At 40.3% G+C, this 12,534-nt stretch overlaps 1 protein-coding gene across 8 annotated transcripts in view; it reads right to left on the minus strand.

The window, feature by feature from the left end:
* Window positions 1-12,534, minus strand: part of atp8a1 (ATPase phospholipid transporting 8A1) — a 98,294-nt gene that overhangs the window by 43,304 nt on the left and 42,456 nt on the right. For all 8 annotated transcript variants that reach the window (XR_004697199.2, XM_035161584.2, XM_035161585.2 and 5 more), the window contains 7 exons: window positions 11,796-11,868; window positions 7,710-7,815; window positions 5,885-5,967; window positions 4,414-4,463; window positions 3,996-4,065; window positions 3,358-3,442; window positions 2,237-2,376 (listed from right to left, as the gene is read on the minus strand). Coding sequence is in view for 7 of the 8 variants with exons in the window: in XM_035161584.2 (XP_035017475.1) it covers window positions 2,237-2,376; window positions 3,358-3,442; window positions 3,996-4,065; window positions 4,414-4,463; window positions 5,885-5,967; window positions 7,710-7,815; window positions 11,796-11,868 (607 nt within the window). In the remaining variant the exon portion in view is untranslated. The remainder of the gene's footprint in view (window positions 1-2,236; window positions 2,377-3,357; window positions 3,443-3,995; window positions 4,066-4,413; window positions 4,464-5,884; window positions 5,968-7,709; window positions 7,816-11,795; window positions 11,869-12,534) is intronic.

Raw genomic sequence — 12,534 nt, forward strand, 5'->3', positions numbered from 1 at the left:
CTCCACAGGCTTAAGGGGTTTTGGATCAGTTACCGTGCCCTTACATGTGTGTGTGTAGCTGTGGACAAAATCTCTCCCACACAAGCGCACCCACAAAATACAGTTGGTGTTTTTCCCAGGAAACCCGGCGGTTCGTTGGGGCTGCTTGTGGCCTCGCATTGGCCCATCACAGGGCCAGAGATTTGATGAGACCCAGGGGTGGAGGGGAGACGGGAGCCAGCGGCAGAAGGAAAGGCAGGGGAAGCTCTTTAAGTTGTGACCTGAGCCCTGCTGCCTGTACGTCTGTAGCTCTGTCCTCTCTAATCATTGAGAACCACACAGCACAGAAAAAATGCGCCTGGGGAAGAACATGGGCTATATCTGATGAGCCCTCTTTCGCTGTTTGCTGGATGTGAATTGTTCTATTGTTCCTGTTGTTGTTAGAGGCACTTTTTGTGGATTATGATACAAAAAACCACTTGGATCAGGATTTCAAGCCCCAAGCTAAGGTGGAACGATAACATCAGTAGCATAATAGTGGTAGACTTTGTCTGGTGTTGGTAGGTTCACCAAAATTTCTGTTTAGTTTCTCTGTTTCTTGTATAAAAGTTGACTTTGCAAACAGAGGCTGAAGTATAGGAGACTAAAGAACTGGTAGTTTCTACCTGCTGCTTTCAACACTGCTCTTTTGATTGTCCTGAACAACACTGTCCAGTTACAGCTCGTCGACTGAGGTAAAGTGAAAGTCCAGTCCAGACATAATCCATTCAAGCTTCAACAAATCAGTCAATCATCAAGTTAATGAGAAACTTTCCCTTCAAAGATTGGAGTAGTTTACTTTACATGTACCTACGCCAAATTAGGAATCTGGAAACCCACAGTCACTGTCTGATGATTGACGAGGGGATATGATTCACCAACCGACTATGTTAGAGCTCCCTAAAGTAAAAACAGGGATTCTGCAGGTTTTAATAAGTTGAATTTAAGACTTATACAATACCACAATGAATTAACTTTAAGACCGATGTCTTGTACAACAGATTTGTCATGGTCCCAGAATTACTTTCCAATAATTGAAGATAAGGTGAAGTCGCCTAGTAGAGAATAACCCTCGAAATGCTTACAAAGACAGAGACACTAGGTATCCAGTGTTTCCCACAGACAAACTGAGTGTACTGAGATAAAGTCTGACCATGTTGTTTGTAGACTCAGTTATCACCTCCATGATGGTTTTGTTTGTAGTTTTACACAGTGGAAGTGGCGTTAAATTAACGTTAACATAGGTAAGACCTACACGAACATATTCAAGACCTAGTGTGTAATATTTTAACATATTTACTTTTTAAGGCGAAAATTCAGATTATAAAATTTTAGACTTTTTCAACTATTTCAAGACCCTGTAGAAACCCTGTAAAAGTAATGGAAATTATTAATATATATTTTTTGAGAATAATAATTAATTGAAGGAGATAAATGAAACGGATTTTCAATACAAAATACTATAAAAAAGGGATTATTTTAAATGATCATCTATTTCCTATCAAGGCTGCCCAATCTGTAATGTATAACATTTTTATTCAATAAATAATCATACATGAACATTTTGTCTGTGAAGGAGTAACTGCAGATGAATGCAAATTTCCCTGCAGCTCCATTGTGCCCCCCTGTGGCTTCACTGTGTGCATGTTTAAGTATGAGCTGCCCTGAGGAGCGACGCGCCCTGAAACCCCCGATAGCATCGGTGCCACACTCTGCCCATTAAGCACTGCACATTACATTAACCTCTCTGAGAGCTTTTGTGTTGGTTTCATGATTGATTGCCTCCATTTGTTTTGGACGACCAGGAGCGGCCGTGAACATGCCAAGTGGTTGATTTATGACTGCGGCTTCCTGTGTTTGACTCGTGCTTCCACATAGAAACCACCTCGCAGAAAAACAAACCTACCTGCTGCTCAAAGCTTGAATCCCTCACACAAATAAGCAGATATTTTTGTGAAGTTTTACAGGTTTCAAGGTTTGATTACGAAACAATTTTAATTAAAAAGAGGTCGTCATTTCAGGTTTGTTTTGCTGCAGATGCACAGATGGCTATAAAGTATGTTTATAAAGATGTATACAAAGTATGATGTGTACGAGGTAAAGAGTGCATGCAGCCACAAATAAAGAGTGCATAATGTCACAAACTTTATCCACTTTGTGTACTCAGCTGATTTTATAGGCCTGTAAAATACATCTCACAGTATTTCACTTTACAAACCTTCTCTATCAGTTCGTAGCTCTCTTCCATTTTGAGGGCTCTGTTCTGCAGGGAGGTGCAGGCTCTGTGGTGGATCTCCAGCCAATTCTGATAGGTTGACTCACTGACGTCAGCCACCGCGAAGCAGAGAGTGCGAAGCCCTGGATGAAGGAAACAGCACCAGGTCAAATGTTAGATTTTTTCTTTTTTTTATCATTTTCTATGTCAAACCCTTGATGTCTAACTGGATGGAGCAGATGTCAAACATGTCAGTCAGATCTGTGCAGTGTATGTACACAAATTAATAGACAAGTTTTTATTGTACATATCCTGACTTTCCTACTAAACATGTGTGCGGTCTTGTGCTTATTCATTAACTGTGTGTGTAATATATATATATTCATTTCAAAATATACATTTTATTCTACTTTAGAGTGCATTGACAACATTTGACAGATTAGTCATTTACACCAATTCTTGATTAGTAAGGAGCCTTTTTCCTGAGATTATATCACTAGATTAGATCAGTGCATCAATAGATTGAAATATTAAAGAGGAAAACCACAACAGAGGTTAATTTCCTTCCCCAACAGTCAATATGATAAAAAATGTAATATGCTAATGAAGCAATTACAAACATTATAGACACAGATGTATCATGTGTCTATGACGATGACTTCAAATTTTGAAATTGATTCTGTAATGTATGTGATTATAACTCTGTTCCTCTGTTCTCTGTGGTAACGCTGAGGCTAAAAGTTGTAATGTATTATTCAGGCCTCTTCAAATGACTGGGACTGAAGATCTTCACAATCTGTCCTGGATGCTATATTTAGCCTATATCAACTATTCCCAATGACATCATTTTGCATGTGTCTCACAGGGGGGCAGTATGGACACAGAAAAAGGAAGACTGATGCAGTTTCTCTCAGCTCCACTGCCTCAGACTATTCCTTCAGTTTACTCTCACATTCAGACTGATTGTTAATAATTTCACATGAAGATAAGCTGAGGAAACAGAACCACTTCTTCTGCTGCAGTCGGCGACAAAGTGGTGATGAGGTAAGGGTAAGAAATGGTGGAATGCAGACATTTGAGACATTTTACTTTTAGCAGACAGGGGGCAATGTTATTCCACTCACCCTCAGTGGCAAACTGTTCCAGGTGCTTCAATGTGATCTCTTTGTACCTGGAGCTGTCTGCCAGTCGGTCATAGATCACCGTGTCCTGAGCAGAAACAAACACTCACTGGTTACTGACAACCACAGAGGAAAGTGAAGAACCTCCAAAACAAATACTGTGAGTTACACTTTATGTTTTCTTTATGTTTTTTAAACCATTTTCGTCCGTTTCTTCTGATGAGAAGATTATATAATATTATTATATTGATATTACATGAACATTACTAACCTTCGATAAACCTTGACAAGGCTATGTAACTATACATGCACCAATTCCTTCATATGACTCAATTTGATCAGATCCTCAAACAGAATATTGAGTACATGCTCCACAGTCATTACAATTGCACCAAAAATATTGTTTTCTTATAAACCTACATCCAGCAGCGTTCTAGATACTTCTGCTACTGTGAATTGAGAGCAGTACACATGTGTGAAATGTGTTGTTCTTGCTTAATGCCGCTGCTCATCACAAAGATTTCCTGACAAGAGAGCGAGAGGTAATAAGGGGTGCGGAGCGTTCGACATTTGTGTTTGTGGTGGAGATGGTGATGGTGACGAGCTGTCATGCGTTGCCATGGAGAGAGACAGACACTCACAGCTCCTTTGCAGTAAAGGCGGATCTTCCCAGATGCGGTGCGCATGATGACTGACATCCTCTTCCTCACACTGAGATAGAAAAAGGCAAAAGAAAGAGAAGAGTCAGAGAGAAAGAGCAGAGGCAAGTGAGAGAAATCACATTACAAGGTGTTACTGCTGCTACACCAAATTATCACATACTGTTTGAGCTAGCATATGTCTGCTGAAATTAGAAATCAAAGAGGTGGGTGACAAGATATCACACCTCCATCACAATTAATTAGTGCAAATCACAGGAGCTAAAGTCAGATGATGAAGTCTGATAGCACGGGATTCTATTGAGCATGTTATAGCAAATATCTTCTGTATGCATGACAAATTACCCTACAGTCGTAAATATAACAATTACAAAAAAAGAAGCTAGCGTCTTAGACGTACCTCGTAAACTCCAGCACATGAAGCAGCTCGTACCTCTCTTCTGTTCCGAGCTAAATCCAAAGAGAAAGACAAGTTAACACAGCCCAAAGGGAGAAATCTCAACCTAAGGCGTCTTCTTCTCCGACAACTTATCTTAAGTAGCACAAGACAACCCTGCTACTCTGCTCCAATCAGCTCTGATTACACTTTAAATGTGTTTATCAGTTGCCTGCACTGAGCTGATGGAGGGAGAGTAACAAGGTAAAATTCAATTAACTTCCTTGATTGTGGAGAGCGCTAGGTACAAGACAGAGTGATTAAATAGACGCTGAGAGCTTTAGAGGGCCTAATAAAGGTTAAGAAAATGGCCAAACGTCTTGGAGACAAGATGGTCTCAGCAGTGGAAAATTTTGTTAATGCCTCTGGCCTTTCAGCCTCGTGCCTCTTTGAGAGCAATTATCAGGCTAGCCAATTAAAGGAACAATCTGGAGAGGACGCACGCTGCATCAGCACAGGATATAATCGCAGCCAAGGTGCCATTTGTTATTTCCCATTAGCGCGACCCACGTGAATACAGAAGGCTGAGTTCTCTTTGGTATTATGCTTATTAGTTTCAGGTCAAGGTCTGTTTTGGAATATCTGAGCAAAACAACTACGATAGTGAATTAATCACCACGTTTACAGCCTTGAGATATTCTACAGATCGCGTATTCTACTATGGCTTCGTGGACAAGAATAAATAGAATGTGCAGTGAGGTTAAAGAGTTACTTAAAATTAACTTCAAGCTGAGAGTTTGATGAGAAAATCCTTAAAATGTCATGTCTGGGCAGTAAATAAGTACATGTGAACACCAGCTTGTTAGCTTAGCTTAGCATAACAACTTAACAGCTAGCATCACAGCACCTCAAAAGCTCTTATATCTTGTTTGTTTCATCCACATAAAAATGTAGGTGTAAACACAATTTAATATTTTACAGGCAATTCTGAGCGGGGCTATTTCTTGCTCAGGTGCAGTTACTCTGTTGGTTGTCTGGCAAATTGCTCTTCATCAAGATATTTGTTTTTTGGGAGGCTGTGAGGGAAATGTCGGAGGGTGAAGTTTGATGGATGATGTCTTAAGCAGAAGTATTTATTCTCAGGTGTGGTGTACTGAAAGTTAACAGTTGTTTTACAATCACCAAATCTGAGCGGTTCTTGCAAAACAGAGAATTATAATCTCACCTAGATAAGCCATGACTTTGGACAATGTTTCTCCTCAACACACAGTCACATTGTCTTTTATGTCCCTAGCTTCTTGTTTAATTCATCAATGAGAGAAATATCCTTGTTGTTAATCTCCTGATCAATCAGCGTGTGAGCACACAGGCTTTTTTTCATTTCTTGTTTGAGGTCATGCTACACGATCAAGGTGCTAGCATTAAGATTAAGTCAATCCATCCATCAGCGCAATAGCTTCAACGCCTTTGATAAAACCTGTTTCGTCCAACTCACCATTTCCGCGATGACGGTGTCTGGGGTTCGACCAGAAAACACAAAGCCGAGGGTCTGCGCCGCTTTCACCAGAGCACTTTCATCTAGAAAGGGAGCAAAACCCACAATGTCACAGATACCAATAACACATCAACACCAGTACTAACACACATACTGAACCTGACATTCATGGTTAAACCCACAGTCATATTTGTTACGTGACACTGTTTCATGTCGACACATTTCCACAATGAGGGCAGAGAAGTGAAAGCTGTGGACCAGGTAACTTATGCTACAGCTCGCATGAGGCTGCTCGCATGAGGCTGCTGCAGGGCGAGAAAAAAGCTCTCCGCTTGTTTTTTACAGTTCACTTGCCGAGCTTTCTCTCTGCAGCAATTTCCCCGCTCTGCTTCAAACCCCAAAGCTCCATGAGGCCATGATTGTTTTACGCAATCAGGCAAAAAAAGGAAGGAATTTCACTTTTTAAAAGCAATAAAATTGAGTTGTAGAAATGAGTGACCTTGTTCATCAATCTATACGTGTTAAAGGCATTCCTTTTTTAATCAATGCAAAAGAAATCAGTCTATTTGATGACAGACAATTTGGCAATAATAGTCATTTGAAATATTTCCCAATAGAGCTACTTCTTCTTTTACATTTGGACCATGGATCGAGCATTGTGACTTTTCCTTCAAACTCAGGAAACAACTACATATGCAGTGTCTGAATGGTGAAGTCTCCTCAGTTAATTTCACTTCCTCTAACATGCTTTCGGGCGTTTTCTTGACTGGCGAGAGATTCGGTCTATCACATTCAGCTGTGGATGTGATAGACTGAGAGATCACAGTGAGCATCCCAGAATCAAAGTGACACACAGCATGAAATTTGTATACAGGATATTTCATTCTTTTATTTGATTACCGGCTCTCATGCACTGATGATTACATAAATGCCTTTGTGAAATACTGGTGCCTGCAGGCTGTGGCGGTGTGTTCCATTCACTGAGGCACAGACGTCACCAGATGGAAAATTAAACGTCTCAACAAAGGGAAATATCAAGGACACACGGCATCACTGATGCAAAGCACCCGGACCAAGGTCTACCCAGAGCTGCAGAGAGGCAGCGACTGTAATCCAACACCCACAGTTTCAGACCTGCAGCTCTTGTGCGACTCGTGCCTCCTTTCACAAGAGAACAGTAACAGGTGCTGCTGCTTGGACTGCAGTTGATGTCGGTTTGTGGGTGGGTTTCAGGTTTTAAAATTTCACATTGTAACTCTGCAAAATTTAAGGACTTTCTTCCTTTGAGCATTATTTCTTCCTATTATCAGGATGAACTGTGTCCTGGCAGATAAGCAAACAGCGAGGATCTTGATTTGATTATCTTTCTGTCAAGGATCTCTACGCCTACGACAGAGAGTTTGCTGTGTACAGCTTGTACTACATGTAGTGTCAGGTTTGAGACAGAACAAACACTGATCAGCTATAATGTTATTCAATAACATATTTTTAAAAAACTGGTATTAATGATGTCCCGTTTTAAAAAAGCGTTTTCTGAAGCATCAGTAATGCGAGTTTTAATTGTTTCTGATGGCTTCATAGCCTCCAGATATGAAGCAATTTTGTGCATTATGAGCCAGAGTGTGATACCAAATACATCTCCAGTTCTAGATGGCTCAAACTACACTACAGGGTGAATGTGGGACCAACACTTTCATTGATGTGCTTTGAATATAAAAGTTCAAATCTGATTAGCTGCAACTTTCCACAATTTCTAGTCTCACTAATCAACACTTTTAAATTTAGGATGTTGACGGGCACATGTGTTCATGTAGGTGTGATGTACCTGGAGACGCAGCCTGGTAGGTGATATTTCCATCCGTGCGCTCGGGGACTGCAGTGTGACAGATGGCCATCATGGTCATGAACTCCATGATGACAGAAGCTGTAGGCTACAGGAAGAGGAAAGGGCACTTTGACTTTTAATGTTCTTTAATAAAACATAACAAAGCACAAACAAAACAACCGGTGGGGGCCTAAAGTTACTGCAGAAAGGACATTTAAAGGACATTGGATCTGCCTGCAGGAATCATTAAATCTGTGCTGATAAACTGCATTTATGTGACACACACAAACAGAACAGAAAACATCTATTCATGAATGTTCACGGACTTATTTCAGATCAGGTCACAAGGTTTTCTCTTAAAGTCAAACATTTTGTAAATTGAATTCATAATTTATCAAACAAATTTTTTCGAATAATGTAAATCATGTGGGAACGAACAACCTTGAACAGAAATTCAAATCATCCAGGGCAACAAGTAGGCGATGAATAAAACATTAAAAATGATTTGGAGATACTGTTTGTACCACAAACATTTAACATTTTCTCTCTATTTGAAAATAATTCTCAAACTTATTGTTTTTTTTCCAACCCTTAACAAATTTTCTACGAAACTCGGCTCCAACTACAACTGAATTCGGTTTCTGGATCACAAGTGGCTTCAGTATGAAACCGTTAGATTCAGCCAGACTAACGGATGCTGGTAACAAGCCAGTAGGATCCAACAGAACTCGCCAGCTGCTGAAACATTTACTTGTGTGTGTTCATACAACACAAACTGGGAAAAAAAAGCTTTAACCTACATACTGAGGGCATTCTACGGTAATGAGGGGAAACGTATGACTAACTAGCCACAGGGTTCACTCGGACAGGCATCTGCTGAGGCTCCTGTCTGAGACTGCAGGACCACCAGCTCCAATCTCCAGCTGAGGCCGAGATCAGCAGCCTGCAGGGCTACGACAGGCCGGAATCACACAGTACAGCAGCAGTGTGGATTGTAGACTGGATTGCCAACAATAAGATCAATGGCAGACGAACTCGCATCACTAACAGCAACATTAGAAGCAACCGATAATAAATACAGCTGCTTTGGAAAGATTCTCAAGTAACAGAGAGAATATACAGATTTAACTGTAACTAATGCAACATGGTATGATGAATTAATTTCCGACTGCTGAGTTCTCAAAAAAACACAAAACAAAACCTGTACACACACACACACACACACAGTTTTATTAGATTTGCTCTTCCAGTCGGCCATGGCTGCTCTGATGAGAGATCTCTAACAGGAAACAAAGGAGCTCGGAGAGAGGGCGAATCAAAGAGCGTCTCTTAAATCAAAGTACACAGAGTCCCTTACAGTCCAGGTGGCTGAGACAGCCCCCTCTGCCTCCGAGCAGCATGCTAATCTGGCTGGGCTTGACAGGTATCCTCTGAAGGACGTGTGTGTGTGTGTGTGTGTCTGTGTGTGTGTGTGTGTGTGTGTGTGTGTGTGTGTGTGTGTGTGTGTGTGTCTGTGTGTGTGTGTGTGTGTGTGTGTGTGTGAGACATATTAAGAGAGATTTAGAGGCCTCTGCTCATTGGCTGGGAATCTAATGGCGGTGAAGTTTTTTAGATGGTAATGATTCTGAAAATTTCTTCAAAATCATTTTACAGTTCAACCCTAAACTTAATTATAAAGAGAAAACACAAGTACAACCAAATATATAGAACTTTACTTAATATTTATATCATTTTTAATTCATCTCTTCTGCATAGATATATTTCTGTAAAATAAATGTTTTCATATCTTCAAACATAAATGCATAACATACCGATACTGAAGGTTTCATTTTGGCAAATTTGTATTAATCGGTCTGGCTCTATTAATTAATACGATTTAAAAGGTGCTAATAGGCAAGGCAAGGACATTTTTGTAATAAAGCAGCTTTCATACACACAGGTAGGTTCAAGGTGCTAATAGGAATTTGTCTACCTTTGAACAAAACCAAATAAGTTGCATCCCCTGATTCCTGTTTGCCAAGTCAGACAAACGTGTGTGCGATCCCTGGTGGTGGTAACCTCAGCAGATTGCAGGCCATGTTACGAGCTTTGCTCTGATGGCACAATTAGATGTGACAGCTAATGCCGTGCTGCTAGCTATCACCCCCACTGACTCCTGGGTAATCAGTGTCACGGCAACAGTGACAGACGTTCATCACTTCAGATGTGGCCAGTGTGGTAAAAGTTGAGGGGTCAAGAGAAAATAAAGCAGAGAGCCCGGGCGAGTGAGCGAGGCTGAGGCTCTGAGGGCGGAGAACATGTCCAGTGACTCAAGAGAACACGAAAAGCACCGCAGGGGATGTTTATTTTTGTCAGTGCTGTTAATTCCCCTCTCCTGTGGTCGGCCATCCCCTCAATATTGTATCAACACTACTCTGACCTACAAGCAGCCTGTAGCCACGCAAAACTGCTGTCGATGACAAGGATTAGTAACATTCAAGTCAGAAATGCTCTGACGGCCATGAGGACAACGTGTTTGAACTGTGAGAAAACAAGTGTTAAATAAAATGAATCACTTCGTTTAGCGTCTATAGTAGAAGCATTGATAGTTATTAATAAGGTTCCAAATGAAATGGGTGGAGTTAATATACCTTTGCTCTTGTAGATTTAAAAGTGGACGAGAACCCTCGAGCCCATTAATCAACATGTTATATTTTGTCTCTTCTATCCATATAAAAACTGAAGGGTAAAATAGAGCCTGTTATGAGCCTTTCACAGACATATTGGTATCTATGTTTCAATTTGATAATATGATCTGATATGAAAACTTATATTTTACAGTATGAACAATGCAAAAAAGATAATTTTTGTTTTACATTTATATGTTTACATTCGTGTGTTAAGTATTTGTTATTTCCTTAATCCAAGTTGTATATATTTGGTTGTATTTGTGTTTTTTTTATAGATATCTATAATAAAGTGTATGGTTAAACTGTAAACTATCAAACCTCAATGACATTTCTTGGTCATAAGAGTAATAACAACATCTTAGGAATCACTGCAAAATTATTACCAGTTTGTATCTGACAGTATCTGTATTGAAAAATGTTTAATTCCTATATTTATAACCCTCTTCTTATAGAGGGAAGAAGGTGAGTGTATGAATCAGAGAAGTGACAGAACAGAGACATCCACCATCAGCAGAGCATTAGTGCGACTACAGCCCGACGGATTCATCATGAGCAGAATCCCCACCAGAGCCGTAGAGAGACTGTGGTTTCTAAACAGCAGTTGGCCATGAACAATAATTAGCGGTGGGCGCGGGGCTATCAACATGATGCTAAAGAAGATCCCAGACAAACTTAATGTGTGGAGAGACTGGGCTGTCACAATAAAGCAAACATCACAGTGGGATTACTGCTTTCCCATGGGCGGTGCGACTGCTGGTAATTAGATGTGACATTCTGCCTCCCCCACGCTGATCCGCAGCTGAGGTACTCAACCAGCCAATCAATCACCCACTTTATTAATACAGGTGACCCATAATGCTCCCGCTGACATCTTGTGACTGATGCCAAATGCATGCGCCGAGTTCCAATGTGGACACAGAGGCACTATTTTTAATTACTTTACATGTTCGTCAGTTTTCATTTTCACAAGTTCAGACTAATGTAATTACTGTACAGCAGCAAACTTCTCCATAGTGGATAAGCAAATACGAAGGTGTTTATCTAGTCAGAAGAGACTAATTGGGTATTTGTTTGCCTGCCTGTGTTTACATGTCTAGTGAAGAAACACTAATCCACCTGCTCAGCATGATGATATATTAATCAAACTAATATTAAAGTGGCTGTGGCTGAGGCAGAATAGTGGGCCGTCCACAATCAGAATGTCGGTGGATCGATCCCCAGCTCCTCAGGTTCACATGCCATGAAAAGTCACATCTTTTTCACTATTTTCAAAAACATAACATACGAACCAACACACGATTACACCACATTACTGAGATCCAGTAAAAATGGCAATATGCAACCACACACATTGAGCTTGTCCCTAAACAGCAGCCGTCACTGCAGGCGAGCGGCGGGGAACCCTGACATTACTTACGTGATTACTTTGGAGGTTTTCCAGTAGACTCGAGTCATTAAATCCAGCCTCCTCTGACGACTGTGTGCTGTGACTGGAAAGAGGAGACAAAGGAGTCAAAATAAGGGGTTGGAGGAGTCGATAGCATCACTGACGGCGCTGACAGCCGACTAGAACGTGTTGTCGTGACTGTAGATTAGACAAATAATTTGCATCGTAATCAGAGAACATTCTGACAGGCCTTTAAATAAAAGTACAACTGTGTAGCAGCATCTGACAGATTTTCCAAATACAAAATAGACCAGATTAAAAGTATCTCTCAAGCACCAACAGCAAAAATAAAAAACCTCTTGAAGTCTGCATAGAAAATGTTATGTCTTATAATGAACTGTGTGTTACTCTGCAGTCTAGCAGAGGACTTGAATCTGGGTTCTAATGACACACAGCATTCCAGCAAAAACCTAAAAATAAAATCATCTACTTACAATTTGTCAAATTACCAAAATGCAAAAAAAAAAAAAGTGCACATTCTAATTGTTCGGAGCCCAATATGATGTATTCAAAGTCACCAAAGCACGATAGTTATTTTACTATCGCACTGTACATGACATAAAGGTGAAAATTATCAAAATAACTAAGAGTAAATTTTATTTTAAATTATCTTTTCAACAAACTGATAAAATAATTGCAGATCCATTTCAGCTCCTGATGAATTTACTTTGCAGTGAGACTGAACAGACCAGGTCTTACAAAGGTATTT

The sequence above is a fragment of the Hippoglossus stenolepis genome, chromosome 7 (genome assembly GCF_022539355.2).
Source record: "Hippoglossus stenolepis isolate QCI-W04-F060 chromosome 7, HSTE1.2, whole genome shotgun sequence".
NCBI classification, from domain to species: domain Eukaryota; kingdom Metazoa; phylum Chordata; class Actinopteri; order Pleuronectiformes; family Pleuronectidae; genus Hippoglossus; species Hippoglossus stenolepis.